Source organism: Sapajus apella, unplaced genomic scaffold (assembly GCF_009761245.1).
Source record: "Sapajus apella isolate SASKATOON/1434 unplaced genomic scaffold, GSC_monkey_1.0 scaffold96, whole genome shotgun sequence".
Lineage (NCBI taxonomy): Eukaryota > Metazoa > Chordata > Mammalia > Primates > Cebidae > Sapajus > Sapajus apella.
The window spans coordinates 4,247,001-4,273,771 of record NW_022437036.1 but is presented as its reverse complement, the minus strand read 5'-3'; the positions used below and the strand labels follow the sequence as shown (position 1 = coordinate 4,273,771).

General features: G+C 42.3%; 1 protein-coding gene and 1 non-coding gene across 6 annotated transcripts in view; one reads left to right on the top strand and one right to left on the bottom strand.

Annotated features, from left to right (window-relative positions):
• Positions 1-20,977, top strand: part of PHACTR3 (phosphatase and actin regulator 3) — a 258,234-nt gene extending 237,257 nt beyond the window's left edge. For all 5 annotated transcript variants that reach the window (XM_032257139.1, XM_032257138.1, XM_032257137.1 and 2 more), the window contains exons 9-13: positions 9,742-9,797; positions 13,648-13,709; positions 14,653-14,793; positions 18,466-18,542; positions 20,386-20,977. In XM_032257139.1, the coding sequence (XP_032113030.1) occupies positions 9,742-9,797; positions 13,648-13,709; positions 14,653-14,793; positions 18,466-18,542; positions 20,386-20,401 (352 nt within the window). In that variant the 3' untranslated portion in view covers positions 20,402-20,977. The remainder of the gene's footprint in view (positions 1-9,741; positions 9,798-13,647; positions 13,710-14,652; positions 14,794-18,465; positions 18,543-20,385) is intronic.
• Positions 20,978-26,083: 5,106 nt separating this feature from the next.
• LOC116535826 lies at positions 26,084-26,145 on the bottom strand. The gene has a single exon (XR_004262361.1). It is a non-coding gene; the product is annotated as a U7 small nuclear RNA (small nuclear RNA).
• Between the last annotated feature and the right edge of the window lie 626 nt (positions 26,146-26,771).

Sequence of the window (26,771 nt, the reverse complement as noted above, 5' to 3'; positions counted from 1 at the left end):
TCTCACACCCAGCCTCCCGCACGCACCGTCCTGGCCCTGCCTCTCACGCCCGCTGTCTCTCTGCTTCCCTCTCTCACTCACGTCCTTCCCTGCAGGCTGCCTCTCTCCCTCCTCTTTGCACATGTTCTTGGCCTTTCTTCCTCACTCCACTTTCCTCCTTTCAAAAATAGCATGGTCAGGACTGGGTGTCACTGTGAATGACGTATTCTGCATTACCTTGGCTGTGAGAACAGAAAGTGCCTCTCTACAGGTAAATGTGAGCTTGTTCCTGAAAGTCTAGGAAGGGCCTGTTTCCTCTCTGAAAGACTCGAATCCCTCCCTCTCCTCGCTCCCCTCCCTTCTCTCCTCCCCTGCCCTCCTACCCTCCCCCTCCTTTCTCCCTCCCAGAGGTCTCAGGCACCAGGTGATTCCTCAACACCTCTGAGAGTCCCCAAATGGAAGGTGACTTGGGTGTCCCTTGGTGTCCATGTTGCTGTATCTGGCACCTGGAAGAGGAGGTGGAAGGGGCATGTCCATGGTGGAGTGGGGAGTGCCTCTCAGGGCAACCGGGAACCATCCAGAGAGGCTGGTGTGGGTGACCAGCTGGCCGCGACGGGTGGGAACGGAGGTGATCTTGGTACCCAGCCTGAGTCATTGGAACATGCAGCTCTAGGCGGCTGATTGGAGGTGAGACCCCTCCCCGCCACCAATGGGGCTGTTCCTGGTGCAGAGGGGGAGGGAGTCATCTGTAGTCCAGGGATGCTTACCTGTCCCTGGGCGGGGTAGTCTAGACTCCCTTTGCGGCTTAGGGTGGGTCACAGAGCCAGGCTGGCAAAACAGAAATAGCAACAGTGATGGAGACAACACAGTGTGCAGTTTTTGGAGCTCAAGGCACAGCGGCTGGGCCAGCCCCGTCACGTGGCTCTCTCCTCTCAGTCTCGCTGGGTAAGCACACTGGGTGAGGCCATGCAGGTGTAGAGAGGGGCAGGCTGTACCCGGGAGATGGTCGAGCGGCACTGGAGGGTCTGGGAGGCTGACTCCAGGCACCTGGGTTCTTTTCTGCGCTGCCCTGGGAGGGAGCCCAGGCTCCAGGGGACATGCTCCTCCTGCAGGGTGGGGTTGGGAGGACAGAGTAGGCAGGAGCCTTTGGCCTGAAGACTTGTCCCTGTGGGCATAGGAGGCAAGGGACACCTTCCCAGATATCAGAAGCCCCCACTGCACCGAGCCTGGTGGGCCTTCGTGGTGGAGGTGAAGTTGTCCTGAGGGCATAGGAGGCAGCCCAGCGGTTCTCTGTGGCCTTTTGGAAACTAAGGGCAGCTTTGTGGACTGTGACAGCAGCTGGGGCTCCTGATGTTTTCAGGATGGTCCCGGGAGGCAGGTGCTCTGCAGCCGTGGGGCACTTCCTTAGCAATAAGACTGGCCCCCCGTTCCACTTGACTTCCAAATGTCCCTGGAATACTCACGGGAGTCCAAAGCCTGTTTATGATGACCTGAGCCTCAGCCTGAGTGTGTTTTGGACACGCACAGGAGGTATTTTGGTGGAGTATCACAGGTGGATTTCCTGGAGTGCAGATGCCAGAAACCTCTTCCACTGATGGAGGAGTGAACTCTGCTTTGACCACGAAGCATTCCTCCATCAGTGTCTCTCAGGGCGTGGAGTGACCAGTGTGGCAGCTGTGGGTCTGTCTGTATTTGTGGCTGGCACTGTGATGGTGATTTTTCTGTAGGGGCAGCATTGGCAGTGTGCCCGTGTTACCTAGTCCAGCCATGCCTGGCACTTACCTATTGGAATATGTATTATCTGATTAAAAGTTAATTTTCTTTTCCTTCCTTTATGTTACAGATAGGATATTACCTTGTTTTTTAGTTTTGCATATGAGGGATTTGGAGGAAAAGGGACATGACAGAACAATTGTCATCATGGGGGCACGGACTACAGAGGGGCTGCAACTCCTGAGTGAGGAGAAGGACGTCTTTGCCAGACAGGGACACTGAACAGCCGCCTGTCTGTAAACACAGCTTGGCATGGGACCATTACGGTGCAGAGTTTGGGAGGGGTGGGGAGTAGGAAGAGCTGCCGGAGGGGTTGCTGTGGACTGAAAGGCTTTGCTGAGGGCCTTGGAGGCTGTCCTGAGGATGGTGGTAGTGGGGCTTAGGCTGCTGTGGGCAGGGAGGTGGGCAGTGTGGAAGTGTCCATCACCCAGGGCCAAGGCTGGTGGCCTGGATCAGGGAATGGCCTTGGGGGTGGAGAGATGGATGGATGGACGGATGCAAGAAGAACCCAACAGACTTGGAGCTCCCTAGGGTGCTGGAAGTGGGGAGTAAGAGGAGTCGGGTCTCCTAGGGTCTGAGGAAGTCCCTGGGTGGTGGCTGGAGCCAGCCTCTGAACCCAGGATGCTGGGCACTGAGCAGGTGTGCGGAGGTAGGGCACAGGGTGTGAAGAGGTCAGCCTTGGGCGTGTGGGTCTCAAAGGGCTGGGGGTCGCATCCTCCCTGGTGTTCTGGAAGCCAGGACTGCTGGGTGCTGGGGTGGGGCTTGCCCCAGGCATGGGGACCAGCAGCCAGCACCTCCCGCTGGGACCTCAGTGGGCAGATCATCCCTGCATGCAGGGTGATGGTGACGATGGGGACTTGCTGTTTCCTCGTGTGGACACACCCCATCCCCCTACCTGGATGCCTGTCCCTGGTCTTTCCCTGGGCTCTTTCTTTCATCATCCAGGTCTCATTTTATGGCCTGGGGAGACCTCTTCTCCTCCTGAACTTCTCTGCAGACACACCCATGTTGCCCTGATGCTCTGAGACACAGAATCAATGTGCCTGTCATCCACACACCATGCCAGTGAGTGCCTGGGGGCAAGTACAGGAGAAATCTGCCCCATTCACCATCAGGTGTCTGACGATTCATCACGTGAATAGTGTGTGGAGAGGCTGCCTCGCTGGGGAATCCCATCTCCAGGCGGGGGCTGCCAGCTTTTCTCAGTGACTCAAGGCGGCTGTGGGGCAGGATTGGCATTCCCAGAAAGGAGCCTCCCAAAATAGCCCTGGCGTCCCTTGTGGGTGGAGAGTTGTCTGTTCTCTCTAGGAAGGCATTCTGCCTTGTATGGAAGGAATTGCTTTTCAATTTCTGCTCCACACTGAGGTGACTTTAGATGTTGATTCAAACCTCTTCTGTGACATCTGTGCTGGGGTGAGATCAAGATTTGGGGGGATATGCATTTAGTGGCGCAGTCTGGTTGGCTGGGGCTTTGTCAGGAAGCCAAAGCTTGGTGAGCTTGGAACTATGCTCCTTCTGACCCCTTGTCCTTCCACTTCCTGAAATTACCTGCAGCCCCTGCTGCAGTGCTCATCATGCAGGAAGGCGTCAGCTGGCAGTGTATGCAGAGGACGATTCAGAAACTGGTACAAGCTTGGCACTGAGACAGCATCTGATGGGGGAAAAGGGGTGGACTGATGGAAGAGGCTATGTCAGACAGAACAGCATGTGTGTGAGTGTCTGATGGAGGAGGATGTGAGTGTCTGATGTAGGAGAGTATGTCTGATGGAAGAGGGTATGAGTGTCTGATGGAAGAGGGTGAGTGATGGACACCGATGGACACTGAGTTGGTGATGAAAGAGGGTGTGAGTGATGGAGAGGGTGTGTGTCTGATGGAGAGGGTCTGAGTGATGGAGAGCGTGTCAGTGTCTGATGGAGGAACATGTGAGTATCTGATGGAGGTGTGAATGAGCAGATGATGGAAGAGGGTGTGAGTGAGTGTCTGATGGAGGAGGCTGTGAGTGTCTGAAGGAGGAGTGTTTCCTGGGGATCCAGGCCTGCAAGGAGGCTGTGGGCAGGATGGAGCTCGCGGCTCTGCTGGCTGAAGCTGGAAGAGACCTGGGCTGAGCACGCCAGGCGAATAGCATCAGGGCTGTAGTAGTAGTCATAATGCCACCTATTTGTGTGCCAACCCCCTCCTGTATTTAGTGTTCTCAACTCTCCCAGCATCCCTGTGGGTTTGGTGGGTAGGTATTCACCTGGGGAATCAGAGGCTCAAGTATGGGAGGGCGTGACCCCATCAACCAGCTGGCAGGGGGCGGTGCTGGAACTGGATTCCTAGCTCTGTGCCAGTGCTGGGGCCCCAGTGCTGACCAGGAGCCTCCAGAGACCTGGAAATGTGTGGGGCACAGTGGCACCCTGCCTCCCAAAGCCGCTCCAGATGTGCGGAGTGTCCAGGCTGCCAGTGGTCTCATCAGCTCCTCCTCCAGGCCCCTTCCTCCCCATCATTTCTCCCCTGCTCTCTGACTGTCTCCTCTGCGGTACTTGCAGCACAGGGCCAGGTGCTTCGTAGGGGACTGCTACAGATCCGTCTGTAGCAGTGAGAGGCACCTGGAACTGGGAAGTCCCTGTGGGGTCCCCTCTTGGCTGGTGCCCTCCGGCCCCCACGGCCCCCACAATGACTCCCATCCACACTTGAAAATACAGACATCCTTTTCCAGGGTGTGTCACACTCAATACCTTTAACTCCTGTCTGCATTCCAGGACCTGCCCAGCCTCTTCCTGGTTCCCCAGTCCTTCCAGCCTCCCTGGCATTCCCACCTCTTGTGTGTGCTCAGGCAGGGACCAGGTGAAGAGACGGGCAGATGCTGCTCTCTGTCCCTGGGGTTTCTTTTCTTAGTGTCGCTCCCACACCCATGTGATGCTTTAATTAACTGCCACACTCAGGCTTGCTCAGTGGGGAGAGTCAGAAATAGACTGTGGCTTCCCCAGCTTCTGGCGGCACCAGCACGTCACCTGCAGCCCCATTTCTGAATCAGAAGTTGTGAGCAGCTGCAGAGGGTGGGGAGGGTTGGGGAATCCCACAGGGGTTGTGGACTCCCACCTACCCTGCCCCACCCCTCCCTAAGGCCTTTTGCAGCTCCCAAAGCCCAGCAATGCTCTGGCGGTGTCTCCAGCGGCTCCTCGGAGAGCACCTTGCTCCTGAGGCTCAAAGCCCAGGAAACCCTGGTGGCATCAGCATCCCCACCCCAGCCAGGCCCCAGCAGGCTGTGTGGTGAGGGAGAGGAGCTGGCCCCGGCCCCTTTTCCTTTGCTCCTAGATGCAAGCGGCTCCTCTTGCCCGTGCTGCTGGCTCTGGGGTTCTGCGTAGGGAAGGAGATACCTGGGGTCTGCTCTCACAGAGCTTCATGACTCATTCAGCCTGACTGCCCTTTTCCTGGCCCTGGTTCTGCCCAGAAAGTATCCTGGGTCACCCTGGCCTGAGTGACCACTGGGTGTCAAGCAGGGGCCAGCAGGCTGCGGGGCGGGGTGGTGGCTGTGATGCATGCCTCTGCCTGTACCTCACTTTCTGTGCTGGGAGAATGTTTCCTGGGCCTCGTCCCAGCTGTGTCCTTGCTGGCTGGTGCCTGCCAGCTGGTGGTGTGGGTGTTCCTCCCTGCCTCAGCCCTCCCAGCATCTGGAACTGGCTGTGGGTTCCGATTCCAGCCGTAGTAGCTGCTGATCACAATCCTCTCTGAGCCTCGAGGGTCTCGTCTGTAACATGGGCATAGTAATTGCCTGCCCTTGGCATCAGGCTCATCGCCATTCTTCCTTTTGGAAGTCCCAACTCTGCATGAAGAGTTAGTTAAGCTTCAGGTAGCAGGTGGACAAAGGATAGCTTTTATATGCACTTAGGGTAATAAGTATTAATTTGGAGTTTGGGGTGTTTTTGCTCTACAATCAACTTCTTCCCCAAGTCTTAAACATTTCAGGGGCCTGTCAGCCACTCACAGGCCTGTGGCGCTTTGTCCTTGGTATCTGGTGGGGGTCTGAGCAGGTCTGTGTCTCTTGGTCGTGGGTTCCACTCTGTCTTTGTTAGATAGAAATCTGAAAGAGTCCAGAGAGTGTTTCCAAATGCAGACCTAATCTTGTACACCCGTACCCCATCTCACCCAGGTCTGCTCTGAATCCTTCAGTGCCACTCTAGGGTTTCAGGAGGGAATCCAGACTCCTCCCTCTCCAGGGATGCCAGGCTGTGTGGGTCCTGCCCCTGCTCAGCCTCGGTGCACACGTACCTTCGTGCAACGTAAACGAGCCCACCTCAGGACCTTTGCACATACCCTCTGTTCTGCCTCCAGTGCTCCTATCTCCCCTCCTCACCTAGCGATCCCACTCATCCTCTAAGTCCCAACTGAAGTGTCACTTTCTGGAAGCCATTAGTGTCCAGGTTCGAGTCTAGTCTGAACTGTGGCCTGGCCTTGTTGAGTTGGTGGCACCACCCTAATACCCTGCTCAGCACCATCATCTGGCAATCAGGGGTCTTCTTGCTCACCTCAATCCCCTCTGCTAGTGAGAACTAGAGGGAGTGTCTTGGGGCCTACAGTGCTGACTGGAGCTCTGCCTCTGCCCCTCCAGCTGTGGGGGCCTGGCACTCTTCGGGTAGAGAGGCGGGTTGGTGACAAGCCAGTGGGGTCCTGGCCTGGGTATGGTTTTGCTCTGTTTACAACCCTGTACCTACGAGGCTGTGTCCACCCAGAGGACTGCATATTCTAGAGCACCCTGGCAGCCAGCTGTGCCTTACTGCTTGGTGACATTCGGTGAGAAGCTTGGCAGCTAGATTAAGTCCTGCAGTGAGCAGTTGGGCCACCAGACTGCCTCTGCGCCTTGCTCAGTGGCATAGCTTTTGCTGGTTTGATGTCCACACTTTCCTAAGGTGTATCAATTGGATGAAATGCCTTTCTGGGAACATGGTCCATGATAAGCTGGCAAGTCGCAGGTTGGGTTGAGAAACTACTATATCCCAGGCATGCATTGTCACAAACATTTTTGTGCATGATCTCATTTAATTCTCAGAACTCTAAGAGGGTCTGATACTAATTCTCATTTTAGATGAGAAGACAAGTTTCCAACAAAGAAAGGAAAAAGCCTTGTTCGGGGCCATGCCAGTGGACACCAGCCTCCAGGGAGATTTGGGGTACTTCTTAGATTTGAGGAAGTGCACAGCCTCACTCCTCAGGTGTCCCTATGGGTGTCCCTTGCTGGGCAGCTGGCTTAAGAATTTTCTTGAGCCACACGTAAAATACAAATGACTGGGACCAGCATCGCGGACAGTAGAAGAGTTTACCGAGATAGCTGTAGGTAAAGAAAGGCAGATGAAAGTATGAAGATCCATTGCAAGGGTGTAACCAGCAGCACAGCAGAGAAGGGGCTGGAGGGAAGTTATCTAGGGTTGTGCTGGAGAAGCTTGTGCAGACGAGGGTGCTGATAAGGTCGTGCTGCTGGGACTTCTAGTGGAACAAGGTATTTGGAAACAGGATGTCATGCCAGTAGTACGTTGTCTGTGATTAGCCAGCTCTCAGAACAATTTTTCTCCCCGACCTAGGACCCCTTCCTCATTGTTGCTTACTTATTAGGACTCCACGTCTTTTACTTCCCAGGATCTCATTCCTACACATAGCCTCTCCCTCTTAGCCAGAGGAGCTGTGTAAAGAAAGTACCTTTTCATGGGTAAAGACTCATGGCCCACCCACTCCTGCTGAGCTTAAGGGATTTTTCGTTTCTATTGCTCCAAAAGTGTCCCCTTCCCCTCCACCCCATCTCCTTCCTGCTTCAGAGCCCTTCTGTGGCCAGCATTGGGGCCAAGGGTCTGGCTTGTTTGTGCTTCTCCTATGGCGGCCTGCTCCACCATTATTCAGACACAGAGAGGCTGTCGGGTTCTCTTGCCATTGCTTTTTATGGAGACTCAGATACATTGAGAAGTGAGCTAATGCTGGGTGCCCAGCTCTAAGGGGAGACTCCAGACAACTCCAATTTCCTGATGATTTTTTTTCATTTACCTAATTCCTTCTCCAAGACCTTTGCAGACACTGCTGTACCAAGTGGATTCTGTATAACTGTCAGAAGTTTCCTCTTCCATGAAGCCTGCCTTGATTACCACCATCCCCGCTCTGTCGATTTTTAAGCCCAATGTGTGAATAGTTAAGAGATGCTGTGGAGAGAGCTGTGGTCTTCCCACACTGGCTCCGTCTCTTCATTTGGGTACATCTCAGTGGAAATGTATCTCTGCCATTCTGAACGTATCTGCCCCTGCACAACCACTCACCCACCGTATCCCCCATTTCATTTCCTCTATGGCATTGACCACTCTCTGAGATGGTTTTGTTCATTTGTTTATTGTCTGTCTGCCTTTCCCACTAGACCAGGGGTGTCCAATTTTCCAGCTTCCCTGGGCCACACGGGAAGAGGAATAGTCTCGAGCCACACATAAAATACATTAACGATAGCTGATGAGCTAAAAATAATTGCAAAAAAAATCTCATGTTTTAAGAAAGTTTTTGAATTTGTGTTGGGCCTCCTTCAAAGCTGTTATGAGCGGCGTGCAGATTGCGGGCCGCAGGTTAGACAAGTGTGCTCTAGACTATGAGCTTCCCAAGGGCAGGGAAGGCGTCCCGTCTTCAGCACTGTGTTCTGGGGGCTTGGAACGGTGCCTGGCACATCACAAGTATTTGGTCATTTCCTGAGGGCTTGAGTCAGTGGCCTTTGGGGTGTTTTGACCAGACTGCAGGTGCAACATTTAGGAGCTAGGCTTTGCACGCATTGTTTGGGACAGACTGGGGAGGACCTTGCCACTGGATTCCAGCCAGGAATCCTCAGGGGGCAGGTTCAAGTCTCACCGAACATCAAGTTATATGGAAGCAACCACCCACAGAGCCAGAAGACAAAACCCCCAGGGGAGCGGAACCACAAAGGGTTGTATTCTAGTGTGAAGGGCGGAGCAGCTGAGCCCGCAACGCCCTAGGCTTTCTGCTGGGACAAGGCTTATAAATAGGAGATAAATAATTTCTAAATGGCGGCAACATCCTCACTGGGGCAAAATATAGCTCTAAATTCTGGGCATTCAAATACTAGGCTCTGTTGACTCCCTGCTGTGGTTAGAGGATCTGGAAGTGGGGAGGTTTCTGGCTTTGGCCCAAGGACAACATTAGTGTAGTCACAAGAATAATCAGAGCTTGGCATTAATTTTGGCTAATGATGCCTCCTTCTCCTGACAAACCCTTTATGTTTTTTGGTGGTGATTGTTGTTGGCTGCATCCTCCAACTCCCTCAATGAGAGACCATTTGAAAAAGAGATAATTTGTCTGCACATCGCACAGTTCCTCTGGGCTGATGGGAGGGGAGCGTGTGTGGGTGGGCTCAGCTCTGTTAGCTGTGCTGGCTGGAAGAGATTCCCAGTCTTTATTCAGTGCCTGAGCTGAGCTGCATGCTTGCTGACAAGAGGCAGCTCTGCTCAGCAGTTCAGCAGGCAGAAAGCCGGAAGGAGAGATCAGTGTTTCCACGGCTGGTGTCTCCTGTGCTGACGACGGAGGCAGTGATAGGAGGCATGGATCTCCCAGCACCTCTGGACCCAGAAGCCTGAAAACAGGTGGTGCTAGCTACCCATTCCTAAGCCAATGGGCAGGAAAAGGAATTTCCTGAACAGATCTCTTTGCTGCTTAAATACACTGCTCCAGTGAACAGTCCAGACCAGGCGAGGTTTGGGCGACAGATGGGAAAAATGAAGACCTGCACATGTGGAGTTGGAGCAAGGACTACCCTAGTGTTATCTCTGTGACACGGCAGCTTTCACTCTCACCTGGAAGTCTGACTTGACTTTGCCAGCAAGAGGCAACAACCAAAGGTTCACCTTCTCTCCTCCCAATTTTGGGAGGCACTCTATAGGGGTGTGCCAGCCACCTCTCATCCTTGCAGACCCTAGGTGGAATTTGCAGGGAGCCACTATGGTGCAAAATGTAATTCTAGTGTTTTTCCGCAGACGGCTGAGCCAAAGACCTGCTGTGGAAGAGCTGGAGAGAAGAAATATCTTGAAACGTGAGTAGCTGGTGATTCCTCTAGAGGTTTTTCCTCACGTGTGCTGAGGCTGTTGCGCAAATCCTGAGTTCCCATAACCCAGCCCTTCTCTGCAAGCAGAATGCTCCATGCTCCCAGTAAACCTGAGCCACTGAGGAATTCTGAAAGCAAGCCCCAAAGGAAAGCTGATATATCTAGAAACATTCTTTTAAAATTAAAAAAAAAAAAAAAAGCTCCTCTCCTCTTAGCATAAAGATGTTCTTATTTTCAGAGTTAGTCAGTCCCATATGTCTAAATGCATTAGGTTTCAAACAGGGCTTTCCTGGCAGTTTTGGGTGGGGGTTCTTCATGGCTACAGAAATCACAGGTAAAGCATGAACTGAATCATAAATCCCACTAGAGAAGGACACGCCCCTTGCCTGTTACACTTGGGAGGAATAAAGCAGTCACCTCAGGGAAACAGTGAAGCCATGGGAAGCTTTCCTGTGGCTCAGGACTTTGTGGTTCCAGGACCCTCTGTCACTCCCAGCCTTGCACCCCCCTTTGCATTTCCTGTTAGGTAGACAATTACAGCATATGCTGAGCATCAGTGTTCATGAGTAACCTCCCTGCTCTAGGACACTATATTCCATCAAATATTCCATAAAGTCAGTGATTTAGGGGTGGCCAAACCTCTTGAAAAAGTGTTTCTCAGATAGTTCTTTATCTACCTGGTCTTTTTGTTTTTAAAACATTTTCGACAGAAAGTATCTTCTAATGGCTTGGATTTTTAAAGGACTTTTAAAAAATATTTATGGGAGGAATACTACAGACTTTCTCCAAGTTTCTTATTTGTGAACATCTTTTTGTGAAGTTATAATGGTACCAAGCTGACTTTGTCAGAAAACACGGCAGAGCCCCTTGTTGGTCTGGGTACTGAACTTGAATCGATTCCTCTTTCCTTTCTTTGCCTCAATGCCTTCATTAACTGCCTAAAACGATCCCCTCCTTTATAGATTGTTGAAAATAACTCTCAGATAAAGACCTTATTTTACTTTTTAAACTTAAGATATGGTGACTACTGTTCTATGTTAATTATACCATCTCTGAGGATTTAAAGAAAAGCTTTTCATTGATAACATGCTTAATTAAGTAGGCAGACAGAAAAGTCAAGCGGTTTCAGTTGCCAAATATTTGAATTTTTAAAAATTAAGTCACTTCTTTATCAAGCTTATAAGTTATAGATGTAGTAAAAGTAGCAGTCTAGACGAACCGGGCAAGTTCAAGACACAGGAAGCTCCACATTCCGAGTAGCCCGCTGTCAGCAACAGGAAGAGAGTATGACAGCCCAGACTTTTAACCCAGGAACCATGTCTTCTTTCAGTAGCGGCCTCTTCCTTCCTATTGTGGGCAGCCAGCTCTTCCCGCCAGAAAGTGCTTCTAATTGTGTTATTCTTTGGAAATAAATATCAGAGCCTTAGAAATAGAACTATCTTTGGTGAATAGAGACCTAGTAAGTATATAACTGAAACTGAGTCACTTACCTTCAGTGCTCAAAAGGGAAAATGGGTTTTCTCTGTAGTGGCCATGGCAATCCTGCCATAAACACTGTGCCTTCATTAGTGAATGTAGGTCTGTCCTTAGCTTGGAAGCCCTCTCAAGTGTCCTGAGTGGGAGGACTTGAGAATTTACTGCTAGGTTTGTGGTGGGTATTTGGTTTTTCTTTTGTTCTGCTGAGAATGGGGTAACTATATATAGCCCAGTATGGAACATCATACTCATAGGCTCTTAATACACAGGACTTCAAGAATTCATAATATATTGCATTTTCTTCTTGTAATCCTTAGAATGTGACTTTTGTATTTGCTTCAAGTGGTGCACTCATGACTAATTGCAATAATATCTGAGAAATACTCAGAACTCTGCTCATGTAACAGTATAACACGGAAATAGAAGAGCAGTGACCCCTTTATATGATGATGGTAACTCTTTATATGGCCCAATCTGTGCCAGGCACTGTATTCAGTACTTGGTATATATTTACTCACTTAATCATTGCAACATATTTGTGAGGTTTGCACTTTCTAACAAATGAGTATTGGAAAAAGGATAGCACTAGAGTTCAACCCCAGGTCTGCCTAACTCCACTGCCCATCTTCTTTACTGCGTCAGAAGCTGTAACACATTTCTGGATATTTATGGAAGACTCATGTATAACTGTCCAAGCTGCTAGAGCTATTTCCAGAAAATATGGGTATAGTGGTCCTGATTATGGGTCCCTTGCTTTGTATAACACACAGGATTTTCTGGGTCTGGAAATAAGAGATTCAGAAACATATAACTATATAACTAACATATAACTATATAACTAACTCCTATAGGGAGCTCAGAGGGAGAGGTCTGTGGGCTTAGGCTAACAGGAAGGACTTCTTGGAGGAGGTGTTCAACAGAGCACCTGGCACAAAGAAGCACTCTGACAGGAACTTTCAAAGATCAATTCTTCAAAGACCTTGCTGGTGACCTTGGTAGTAATGATGGCATTTTTCAGGATTTTTTTTCTTTTAAAAAAACAACGATCTGACTTTATTTCAATCTTTTCACATGGAGGCTGCACTTGGGAGTTGCCTATGGCCTATTTTTAAGAAATCTGAAAAACTTAGTATCTGTTAAATCCCTCGTGGCTGGCCTTATATGTGACACTTTCACAATGTTTTTCTAATTGTATCATCAGCTTTCTGATTATATCCCAAAAGTATGGTTTCTTCTGGTTTATCACTTGTCTAAAGAATTAAGCACAAACAGCATTTCATTACCTTTTCTAAAACACCCTAATCCAAGATGACTCTCTTAGAAAAATTACAGAAAAGCACAATATATAAACCAATCCCACAAATGCACAAATATTTGAAATGCATCTTTTAAATAAAGGCAGATAATGTGAATTGTGTTAACTGCAAATGGCAGGATTTCCCTTACCAAACCTAGCAGTGTTTCTAGGAGTGCTGATTATTGAAATCTCTTTTCTAGGAATGGAGCTGTGTTCAGGTCAGGGACCTGAGGCTTTATTTGGCAACAGGAAGCACCAGAAATAGGACAGCCATTATCTTGTATCCCAGAGGGAAGCTTATATTTTATACTATATCTCAGCACTTTGGTCTATTTTTAGCTTCCAAGTGTAGGTGCAAGCACAGCTTGAATGTTAATAGTCACAACTTACCAAGCAAAGCTAATTTTGCTGAGGGACTTGGGCTCCTTTAAATGGCACTTTCATATAACAGTGTTCACACTTCAGCAATGGAGAGTCAGGTAGGTTCATGGATTTGAAATACTGTCTGAACATATAAGCATATGGTGCCCAGAAGCTGAAGAAGGTGTTCCACATTTATGTGGGTTAAAAAGTCTGTACACTTATTAAGAAAAAAAAAGTAGTGGCAGCGCTATTTATATTGAAATGTACACATACATTTATTTACTTAGTCTACTATAGCTATTTTTATGTGGCATCTAGGTGCTAGATGTAAATACACAGATAAAGATATTTGGGGAGAAAGAGGAAATCAGTGAGAGAGACAGACACACACAGAGATGTCTACTTCCTTAAACAGCGGCCATAACTGGTTGTTTCTAATGCACAGAGGGCTGAGGAGACCAGCCTGGGATAACAGCAAAGCTTCGCTTAGTACAAGTATTTCTGTATAATGAAACCATGATCTCCTGAGCAGTGATTGACAAAGTGGGAAAAAACACGGAAACAGTGATGTGGAAAAAGGTCTCAATATCTTACCTTCAGCTCCCAGAAATATGGATATCTTGAGTACACTTCCCTGCTAAAGGAAAGAAAGTTTCAACCTGTTTCTCTTTGTTATTTTTTTCCTATTTTAATCTTTCACAGAAAGGAATGATCAGACAGAGCAGGAAGAAAGAAGAGAAATCAAACAAAGATTGACAAGAAAGGTACTGTAAGTTTTATTGCCTAAATAATAAAAGGTGAACTAGAGAACAGCTGCTTCTGTAGCAGGTGGGAAGGGAAATCTAGATATTACTCTGTGATCATGAATAATGTTTTCCTGGACAACATGCTATCAGTTAAATTGGGATTTTTGCTCAGCAACAATGAATTAACTCCCTCTGACATTCCCTATGGACGAAGTCCTTCCCTAGCACAGAAGCACTTGGAAGAGGTGTACAATCCAGATGACACTTTTTACTTATGTATAGGTGGAAGCCAGAAGTTGATGGGCATTTTCTTAATGGGCATCAGTGTTTTAGTCACTTTTTACACTCATTGCTTTTGTTCACCTCCAATATGTCTAGAAGCTCCTCAGTTGTAGAAAAACTTTATTCAACTCAGGGTTTGTTATCTGTGACTCAAATAGTTAAAATGTACTATGGCCAATACAGGTAGCAACTCTGTAAACCTTAATTTACTTTTAAAGCCCTGACCGTTTCTAAATTCAAGTGTTCTGGTTTCACCTTCTTCGTTGTGTTGCTCCATAATAATTCTCTTGAAATTAACAGAATATCACTCCTGATCTTGACATATAATAATTTTATTAGTACCTCAGAAAAATGTATCTAATTGTACCTGAAGCCATTGATGCCATAAAATCTAAGTTAATTCACGAACCATTCCTTGAGCAGGTGCTATGTACTATTGGGGGTGTGACTCCTTTTGATAAAATGTTAGAGGAACATATTTTACATATTTTAAGTCACATTCTTTGACTCAAGAGTACAGTATATAATTTAAGCCCTTCACATTAGAGATTGCTGGTATTCAGGTGACATTTCACAGTTGCAGAGTTTTATGTTTTTTAGAAAGCTGTTGTTTGTTCAGAGTACTTCAAAAAATCTAGTTTGGCGTGTGATACTTAACTATGATAATCTTTTATTTTAGCTTAATCAGAGACCCACCGTTGATGAATTAAGAGACAGAAAAATTCTGATACGATTCAGTGATTACGTGGAAGTAGCAAAAGCGCAGGACTATGACAGGAGGGCAGACAAACCCTGGACAAGACTGTCAGCAGCAGATAAGGTACAGAACTGTCTCTGCTGGTGGGGGTTGTTGTATGTTATTATAAGGGGAAAATATGTCATGCCAAGGAGTTTATTCTTAGACAAAGGGAGCCTTCAACTATTTAAGAGTATACCTGCAATAAATATTGGTTTCACAAAGATAATTCAGGGTCAGATTGAGCAGGGGCTCTCAGCTAGAAGACAGTTTTGCCACTAGGGACATTTGGCAATGTCTAGAGACATTTTTGATTGTCACAACTGGGGGTGTTACTGGCAGAGGCCAGGGATGCTGCTAAGCATCTCAAAATGCACATAACAGCCCCTTCAACAAAGGATTATCTAGTCCCAAATGTCAAAACTGTGGAAATTGAGAAACCATGATATGAGGCATAAATCAAAGGTGGGCAAGGCTGTCATAAAAGAGATCAACTGGCAAGTTTAAACAAAACGAGCAACAGTGGGGGACAAAGATGCATTCAAGAAAGCCTCTACAGTATAGAAGAGGTTCTAGACTCTCTCCTGGACTTGCACAGTTAGAGATATCTCTGAGAACCTCCTGATGAGTCTGAACTGAACAGTTAGAGAGGCAGGAAGAACACAAGGAGGCAGTAGGTCATAGAGGCTCTGCACTAAAATAGAAGGTATGACATTTGCTGAGCATAGAGAGGGTAAGTTCTTGTCTGTGATCAAACAGTATTGATTGGCAGGATTTAAGCCCAAGAGTGTCTATAGGTTCTATCACACCTTCTTACTTCTAGTGATTTTCAGAAGACATAAAGCCTTTAGGAAGAGAAAAATTACACATTCAGCCAAGGAATTAGCTAATTGTTCTTCATTCTTCATATGCTGAGTATATGAGCTTATAAATATACATAGATATTGCATCAACTTGAAGAAATGCAAACATGTTAGACTAACTTGCCTGGTTATTTTTGAGTGATGTGCTCAGGATCACAATGATAAGGGGAGAAAAAAAAGTATCTTTGGTAGTCTGCAGATGTGTTTGAGCATGAGAATAATATATCCCTAAAGACTTTCCTTGTCCTACAGGCTATGTTTGATGTTTTAGTCTCATCAGGTCCCACGAGTGTTTATCTGAGAAAGAAGTACATGATAAAGTGGGCCTGGGGAATTAAAAATATTAATGTATGCCGAAGTCAGAATGACTTCTTTCTAGATTATCGCTGATTTTAAAACTCCAAGTTCACCAGAAGCTGAAGTTTACTCATCTTGGTGTTCCTGCTTCATTAATACCCTAACCATGGGCTTGGTCTGTTTAGTTATGGAGTGGGTGGGTTGGGGGAGGGTTGTCTTCCCACTACAGTCCAGCAAATGAATTCATGAAAGATATACATAATACTAGCCCTAGCCAGAGCAATGGAGCAACAGAAAGAAAAGGCATCCAAACTGGAAAAGAGGAAGTCAAGTTATCCCTCTTTACAGACAATTCGATCATATTCCTAGAGAAACCTAAAGACTCCACCAAAAAAACTTAGATCTGATAAATTCACTAAAGTTGTAGGATACAAAATCATACAAAAATTAGTAGCATCTCTATAAACTAATAATGGACTGGCTGAGAAAGAAATCAAGTAGGCAATCTTATTTAAAATAGGTACCAAAAATCCTGGAAATGGATTTAACCGAGGAGGTGAAAGACTTCTGCAAGGAAAACTACGAAACAATGATGAAAGAAATTGAAGAGGCCACAAACAAAGATATCTCATGCTCATGGATAGAAAGAACTAATACCACTAAAATGACCATACTGCCCAAAGCAATCTACAGATCCAGTGAAATCCCTATCAAAATACCGGTATCATTTTTCACAGAAATAGAAAAAGCAATCCTAAAATTCATGTGAAACCAAAAAAGAACTTGAATAGCCAAACCAATGCTTGGCAAAAAGAACAAAGTTGGAGGCATCACACTAACTTTAAAATATAAGGCTATACTACCAGCATAATATTGGCATAAAAGACACACAGACCAATGGAACAGAATAGGAGACCCAGAAAAAAAATTCACATATTCACAGCCAACTGATTTTTGACAAAGGTGCCAAGAACATAAACTGGGGGAAGGACACGCTTCAATAAATGATGCTAGGAAAATTGGATATCCATATGGCAAAAGAATGAAACTGGGCTATTTCTTACCATATACAAAAATCAACTTGAAGAATAAAGAATGAAATGTAAGACCCAAAACTATAAAACCACTAAAAGTAAACAGAGAAGAAACACTCTAGGACATCATTAGTCTGGGCAAACATTTTATGGCTAAGACCTCAGAAGATAGCAAAAACAAATGAGACTATATTAAACTATAAAGCTTCTTCACAACAACAACAACAAAATCAGAGTAAAGAGACAACAGGGAATAGGACAAAATATTAATATCTACAGACTATTCATCCAACAAGGGACTAATATCCAGAACATACAAGGAACTCAAGTAACAGTAAATAAACAAATCCCATTAGAAAGTGGACAAAGGACATGAATAGGTATTTCTCAAAAGAAGACATATAAATCACCAACAAGTATATGAAAAATGCTCAACATCATTAATCAACAGGGAAATGCAAATCAAAACCACAATGAGATATCTTATTCCAGTTAGAATAGTTGTTATTAGAAAGATAAAACCATGCTGGAAAGGATTAGGAGAAAAGTCAGCTTTTATATACTGTTGATGGGAGTGTAAATTAATGCAGCCATTATGGAAAACAGTATGAAGACTCCTCCAAATATTTTTTAAAACTATATGATTCAAAAATGCCATATCTGGGTATATATCCAAAGGAAATCAAATCAGTACATTGAAGAGACATCTACACTCCCCTGTTCACTGCGGCAGTATTAACAACAGCCAAGATACAAAATCATCTAAGTATCCGATAGATGGGTAAAGAAAATGTAGTGTGTGTGTGTGTGTGTATGTGTGTGTGTATACACACACACATATATGTAAACGTGTGTATATACACACACAAAATGAAATATTCCACCTTAAGAAAATCATTTTTGACAATGTACAGAATTGAATGTTAGCATGTTAAATGAAATAAACCAGGCACAGAAAAATAAATATCACATGTTCTCATTCACGTGGGATCAAAAAAGTTGATGTCATGGAGGTAGACAGTAGAATGATAGATACCAAAGGCTGGGAAGGGTGGCAGGGTTTGGGGAGACAAAGAGAGGTTGGTTAATGGGTAGTAACATACGGTTAGGTAGAAGGAATAAGTTCTAATGTTCTGTAGCAGAGTGGGGTGACTGTTGTTAACAATGTTGTGTATAATCCAAAACAGCTAGAAGACAGGACTTGAAATGTTCCCAACACATAGAAATGATAAATACTTGAGAAATGATAAATACATCCTGAATACTTGATCATCACAGTCTATGCACATAACAAAATATCACATGTACTCTGTATACATGTACAAATATTATGTATCAATAAAATTTTTTACAAAGACTTCCAGAATATTAGCTACATACTAGCTGGGTAGGACTATAAAAATGAGTATGGCAGTCTTAATGCTGAACCAAAAGTTTTTTTTTTCTGTATATTACATAATAATAGAGTCAAGTATTAGGAATGGTTGATTTGTAAACATGATGCTATTTTCCTGTTGATTTTTTAATATCCTGAAAAGCAATGTCTTGTTTTTACATTTTAGGCAGCAATTCGTAAAGAATTAAATGAGTACAAAAGTAATGAAATGGAGGTACATGCATCAAGCAAGCACTTGACAAGGTCAGATTTTGTATGAATTTCATGGTACTTAACAATATTTTTGAAACACACACCCCAGAAACTATGTATCCGGCTAAACAAATTCAGCATTTCTCCAAAGAATGGTATTGAACAAACATAATGTACCTCAACTAAAAATGCTGCTAGTTCCCATTATTTCTTACAGCACTTGGTGAAAAGTGGTATGTATGGTAACACTAGTGGTTTATTTAAGCAGTTAATGCATATTTAACAAAATAAGCCTCAAAGCAATGAAAGTAATTTTTCTATGTATTTAATTCCCCTTTAATATTCAGAATTCCTCCAACTTTTAGAACTCACCTACCTATAGATTGCTGTGAAATTAGTCACTGCCCACCTTCACATTTACTTTCTCTTATCTTAAATCATTAGTCACATCTTTAGCACAGTGTTCTCCTAAAGCTGAGTATTTGTTTCCTCAGCAAATATTTGAGTATGTGTTGAGAATGCAATAGTGAATAGGATAAAGGAGACTCCCATCGTCATGGAGTTTATATTCTATTGGGAATATATTGGCTGATTCTTCCATAATCAAGACTTTTCCCATTAAGATGAATATATTCTCTGTCTATGCTACCATATGCAAGGGATGACACTTGGCTTCTTGGTGATAACAAAGTTGGGAAAGGATTTGGCTCTCTTTACTTATTGAACTGCATATTCTTTCAGTATTTCCCCCACTTCTTTTCCAGGGCCATGACCAGTAGTAATTATGTGAAGTTCTCAAACATGTCTCGTTCTAAAGCGGATGACTCTGGCACAACAAGCTTTCAACTGTATCAGTTGCTTTGTCTTCTCTCCTTTTATCTGAACATGCTCAAGGCCCACATACAAAGAGAAAGGAAATCATGCATACAGATACTGCCTTAAACCAAAATAATAGTTTTCTGTTTGTTACAAAGTGGCCATTACAATTGTTATTAGAAATATTTACTCTGTAAGCTTAATATGGCTATAGAACAGAAACTAAGTACAATGGAATTCCATCTTAACCAATGGTTTTAGGGTGAATATATCAAGGAGGAAGGGAAAGTTGGATGAATAGGAGACAATTATGCAAATTTTTTTTAAGGTTCCCACTCATGACTAACATACTTTTTGGGAGGAATAGGCAATTTTATTTTTTTGTTTTGAATGGGTCATATGAATGTAAATCATGCACAATTACTTTTAATATTTATTCTGGCTTAAATAATATGATGACTACATAGTCTATATATTGTAATTTCAATTTCATACATTTTCCCATTATACATTATTAAAATAAATGTTTACTAAGGATGATTATCTTCTGTCCTAAGTTGATAGCTTTCTTAAGTGACAAAATTTTAAAGAATGACTTTAATACTTGAACATAATTATAAGATCTTTATACTACATTTTATCACTTTCTTCATGTCAATTTGAGTCAGAACAGTTTTATGATTTTTCTTACATGTATTAAAATTATGAATATATTACTCTACAAAAAGCCATAACTCTACTATAATTTCCAATAATTTATTAACAAATTCATTATTTCTACTGATTTAGCAAAGCCCTGGCGTTTCTGTGTACTTCAAGGGTTTAACCAACAGTTTTCAAACTAAGTTCTAGGTAGTCCTAAGAATATGTTGTTTTGGGGTATAATGGGGCCTACGAGTGGGTAGCCCTCTGAGACTCTACCCTATTTTAACCAAAGTAGCTCCATCCTCATGTTTTACATATGGGACTTCTGAGAAGCTTTTTAATAGCAGCAAATTTATTTGTAGGAGGTTTTTGGCTATTATTTTAACTGTTAGAAATATATAACCTTAAATTCTTTCTTTTTTATAATCTCTAGATTCCATAGGCCATAGAGATTTTCTTCTGAGAAGAATTTGTGTTTAATTTTTTGATACCAACACTGAACATTCATCAGGGAACTTTCCTGAAGTTCAGCTCAAGACTACCTGCTGTGTTTGTGAGAAGAGCAGGATCACACACACAGGTGCAATCTTGGCCACACTTACCTGCAAGAGGAGTAACCAGAGGACACACTTCCTTCCTTCTTTGGTGTCTGAGGAGTGTGAACTGTTGGGGTCAGTTAAGACCCAACATAACTCTATCAGAAGAAAACTGTTGTTTGCCTTTCAACCTTGTTTTACAGTTCTGCGGTGTAATGGAGGACGGGCAACGTGCATGTGCAGGCTCACCACGCCCAGGCCTCTGACATGAGGGACATGTGACAGTGTCATTCAGTATTGTGTTCAAAAAAGACATTTTTATCCTGATCACAATTAATTTGAAAACTCTAATTTCATGTTATACAAAATGATTTACTGTATTATACTTTTCCTTTTTTATATAATGTCTAACAAAATATACAGCTGCAACATTTTGATTCCTGTTAATTTTGGTCTTTAATTAAATGACTACTTATTGCAGGAAATTAATCCAGGCTTTACATTTTCTTGGGGTTGGGATGAGTGGTACTTTAGAACGGGGATCTGTGAAACAAGTCAGCTTTTACTTTTGAACCATCAGAATCCAAACACATGAATGAGAATTCCAGCTTTCTACATGTTTTGTAAATTTTGTTTATGTATGTGGTTTGTGCCTTAAAAAATCAAATTATCTTTTTCAAGTTAAATTTATGTATCAGTGCGTATTGAAGAGTGCATTTAACTAAGAAATAAGCAATAATTTGTTGAAAAATTCTATCGAAATGAAAAGTATGCCCCCTTTAAGAGTATTTTTAAGCTCGCCTCTGCAAACATTGTTAAAAACATTGTTAAAAGAGATCAAGTTTTAGATGAAGTAGACATTATAAAGAAAGGAAATTTACCCCAGCACAAAGGTGCAAATCTTGGCACAAAGGGGGAAACAAGCTAAATAACAATAAATGTTCCCTGAAAAATATTTTTAATTGGTTTTCAAATAAGTGTCCTTACCAAGATGAGCCTTCCCTCCTGGTACACTGGTGAGGCGAGACAGGAAGCATAGTAACTTGGAACATGACTTTCAGAGTTTGCAGAACTTGTGCACAAACCCAAGCTCTGGGCTACTTAAGCAACTTATTTTCTCTACAGGATAATCGTATCTCTCTCACACAACATTGCTGTATTATCTAAATAAGATAAAGAAGCTAAAGTGCTGGCACAGTGCTCGGGACATTCTGGGAATCCAATAAATGTTAGCTACTGGTATGGCTGCCAGGTAGCACCTGAAGCAACTGAGTGTCCTCTATGACTTCTTACCACATATGCTACCTCACTGCTTTCCACTATCTTTCCTTCTCTACTTCTTTAAGACTGCTACTGGGTCAGATGCCCATAGAAACTGTTTAGTCTTTATGGTAGTAGTACTTTGTCCAAAGTGACTTATGAGGGGTCCTAGAGACTAGCAAAACACACTATTAGTTGAATTATAGGTTTTTTTTTTTAAATATTATTGTTATGGTAGAAAAATTCCAGCTCTACCTCTTAGTTGCTCTGTAACTTCTATGAGTCAGTTGACTTCACTGAGTCTCAATTTGTCTGTGAAATGTATCTAAATCCTTTTAAATTAGAAGTCAGTTAAATTTAAATGATTTAAAATATGTACATACATACATTATATATTTTCTGTTATTCATAACCCATTATTTGTAGCCAACCAACTACCAAAAAACTTTACCTTTCTACTTTAAGCTATATATTAGAAGGTCCTCCTATTTTATATTCAATTTAAAATATTAATGGGAGCCCAAATTATGTTAAACTAAGATTTCAATTTCCCTCACATAGAAATATTAATATGCTTACTATGAAACAAAGAAAGGGAAAAGGTGCTACTGTTTAGAAATCACCCTGGCCCCCAAAGTACAAAAGATTAGTACTGCTTACAAAAGAACCAGGCAGCGCCTATGGTTAACAATGACCAGGTTAAATGGGACACATAATTAGTTTTTTGCCCAGGTCCCATAACTAGCGGATAATAAAACTGAAAAAGTAAAAGTGCAGAATAACCAAAGGAGGGTTTGGACTGGTTCAGACTCAAAGGTTCTAAGATATCCTAAAACCAGCAGACACTTTCCTTTTAATCTAAATGTGTGGCAATAGTATCTAACTTCTACCACTGTGTTTATATTATGCACAGACTATTACTCTAAACTGTACTTAGGCATTTGATGTTTTTATCAGACATTATAAGGGTTAAGAGATAAACTAAAACTGTGAATTAAGTATATTTACTCTCCACCCACATCACAACTCAACTCTCTCTCAAGTTAGTTGGAGGAACAAAATTAAAAAACAATTCACAAATCATATGGCACTGATCATATATATGTATATGTACATGTATTTGCATATGTTTATAATTGAAGAGAAAGTTTATATACTTAGCCTACAGATTTAAAAAAAAACATGTCTTATTAAATAACCAACTATATATGAATTATCAGAATTCTTCATTACTAGTATTCAATAACGAAGTTTTTATACAATAAATTTACAAATCATTTGCTTCTATTTTCAGAAAAAAATATTAAAGCAACCATGAATATTTAAATCATAAGTTCTGTTTTTAAGGAGTTCAAAACATTTTTACAAGCTTGTCGGTAATTTTGTGAGAGGAGATTATTTTCTAGACACATCCATTAACTTTTTTAAGCTAATGTAATAAAGGAAATACTACATTATATGACTTTGTAAAAAGTATATCTAAAAGAATTTAAAGGGGGCTGGTCATGGTGGCTCAGGCCTGTAATCCTAGCACTTTGGGAGACCGAGGTGAGTGGATCGCTTGAGTCCAGGAGTTCAAGACCAGCCTGGGCAACATAGCAAAACCCTTCTCTACAAAACAGACAAAAAATTAGCTCGGTGTGGTAGTATGCACCGGTAGTCCCAGCTACTAGGGAGGCTGAGGTGGCAGGATCACCTGAGCCCAGAAGGTTAAGGCTGTAGTGAGCTGTGACTGCACTGCATTCCAACTTAACAGAGAAAGACCGTGTCTCAAAAAAATATAAAAGTAAAAATAAATTTAAAGAGACTTTGAAATCACATCACCTAAGTAATTTTTTGACAATTGAAATGGCAGGGGATTGTGGGGGAAGAATATAACATCAAGACATCCACCTTGTGGAAAGATATGGTAATTACAGGCCTAAATTTATTATACATTGGAAGTAAACGCAAAGTTTGTTTTTAGCTATGTATCTCTAGTCCTTCAACAACAAATTCAAGCTCAGAAATGCAAAATCCTAGCTGTACTATGAAAACTACTATTACTATATGCTTCCAATACCAATTTGTCTAGTTTTTTTCAGAGACCTTTTTCTCCATTTTTCATATGAAAACACCTCAGAAGATATTCATAAGCAAATGAACATATGAAACTGAATATATGAAAAATATTTTCAAAAAGTAGATTCCTATAAATTCCATTTGCTTATTTCTCTGCAAATTTATTTACAGTGATGATACCAGGAACATACCACTAGTTCATATTCAAACAAAAAATGTTAGAATGAACAATGGAGAAAGTACCGGTTAGCAGTTTCATAGTTCTATGAAAACAGAGAAGTATTTTTAAAGTAATAAAAATTTTTAAAAAATCCTTTTCAAAGTTTCTAATCTCAACTATAAATGGGGAAATTCTAAAAATTCAATTTTCTTGATAAGCAATGGGAAGAAAGAAATCTGTATATATGGTATATATGGCAACAATTTAATGTTTCAAGTTGCAAACATGTTATATATGTATATTCCCTTCTAATGGCAGTTTATTATCCCTTCTCAAAAATACATACACTGAATATATTACTACAATTCGGGTGTGTTCCCTGAAAGACTGGTCTATACCACTAGTCCATTCCCTGCTTTCCAGCTAGCCTGCTTCTTAATAATTATAATGGTGACACCTGATGTGGCAGAAAACACAATCTCTGGAACCACCTATCATCTTGCTTCAGTTTTTACATTCCAAATTAGATTTGTTTGTTGATATTATTTGCTAGTATTTTACTTTGCTCAAAATTCAACTTACTTATTCATAGCATATATGATTCCTTCCATACTTACTCTTAAGTTTTAAGTAGATAAGAAACTTATACACTAACTGTATCTGGTTTAACTGTTAATAGGTGATGATGACAGAATGGCTAAAGAACTAACTCCAGCAACTGTGAAGCGCCACACTAGGAACTGAGCTCAGAGTTGGCAGAATTTGTCACTGTAAAATACAAATTTCATGTGGAATTAAATGCTACATGAAGACTACTCAATCCGTTATTCATTTAAAAGATATGCTGGCCTTTTAAGTTTGTGTTGGCTATCCATAATACTATGATTTGGTGGCAATAAGATCACTATAGTAGTGGCTGTAGAGTTTAGTATTTAGGTTTCTGCCTAGCTATACTAATGTAAAATTTCTTCTCTTCCATGTCCTTTTCCATGTGTACTTCTGGACAGTTACCACCTTACAAGCTGTATTTGGTTGAGGACACATGGTAAACCTACACCAGGGTGTTAGATTACAATCCAGGTAAGAAATTTAAGTCATTAGCTACAATGATCATTTACTTTTAATATGTTTAAAATAGATCAAGAATTTTAGCTATATTAATTAATATACTCAGCCTCTGCTATGCAAAATTGATTTAAATAACTATTTCTGTGACATAGATAAACTAAGGAAAAATGTAATAATACAGAACAGAGTTCTGATCTATAAGATTTCCTTTCTGAACTTGAAGTCTGTAAACTACAGCCCACAGACAAAATCTAGCCAGTCCCCAGCCCCTTTTTTTTAGTGGCCAGTAAGCTAAGAATGGTTTTTATATATTTAAATAGTTACAATTAAAATGATTATAATATGGACTGACATGATATTCTGAAATTTGCCTTCTGGCCCACAAAGCCGAAAACATTTACTGTATAGCCTTTCAGGACAAACTTTGCTGGATCCTGCTCTGAACTTAAAAAATTTAAACATACTAGAACATCTTAGAAATGAGTTACATAGAAGTCAAACAGCTAAATTATGTTTTTAAACAAGGTTAAAATCTTTTAACTTCAAATCTATTCCAAATTTCAACACTCATTATAAACCCAATTGTCTTTGCATCTGACTTGTACAAAACGTACATCAAATTAGGTAAACAATCAAGCTTTATCAGTATTATTAAAGGCAAGTGTTTCATGAGTGTGACTTCTATTCTTCCAAGTTCCTTTTAAACTTGTTGCTATCACAGCATAAGCTAAAAGTATATTATCTAAAGTTCAAGATGGTACAACATATTGATCTCACTCAACACATCCATATCCCTAAATAAAACGTTGTTCTCCTGTAGATGTTAATTCAGAATATTTTCATGGCCATTTATTTTAAATAGAAAAACAAAAGCTAACCATTACAAATACATTGTCTTAACAAATAAGTCTATGTACATTTGATTTGCCTATACAATTACTCCAAGGGTTCAATGAAATGGAAATCCGTATGATTCTGCATGACTTTAAAAGCACATATATCCTCATTTTAAAGCACATAAGTAGGGAGTTCATCTCTGTTTTGAGGTGGGCGTTCTGGTGAAAACTGAAAAACTTGCTAGACATATTCTAAAAGAGCTGTAGCACCATGGAAGGGTTCATTTATACTCATTTCTGTATTTAGACCTGAGCTCAGTGCATATCATATAATAGATGTTCAAATGATTGGTTAATACTTCCTTATCAATTACAATGAAAATGCTGACACCATATAGGACTTGCAAATTTTAGGAGACACATTAGCTCTCTTTGAACTTAGTAAATTCCTACCTAAAACTGCCATATTAAGAAGGATTGGGCTGGGCATGGTGACTCATGCCTATAATTCCAGTGCTTTGGGAAGCCAAGTCAAGAGAACTGCTTGAGACCAGGAGTTCAAGACCAGCATGGAATACACACAAGAACCTCATTCTCTACAAAATATTAAGTAGCTGAGCACAGTGGCATATGCCTAGAGTCCTAGCTTAATCAGGAGGCTGAGGCAGGAAGATCACTTGAGCCTAGGAGGTTGAGGTTACAGTGAGCTAAGATCATACAGCTTGGGTGACAGAGTGAGATCCTGTCTCTTAAAACAAAACAACAACAAAAAAAAAACAACAACAAAAAAAACTAATTCTATCATTCTTTAAATGATAGAATTCAATGTTGGGAGGTTTTCAAAATTCAACCTCTTTACATGTTATAGGTCTGTTTTATATTTTTTATTTCTTCTTGA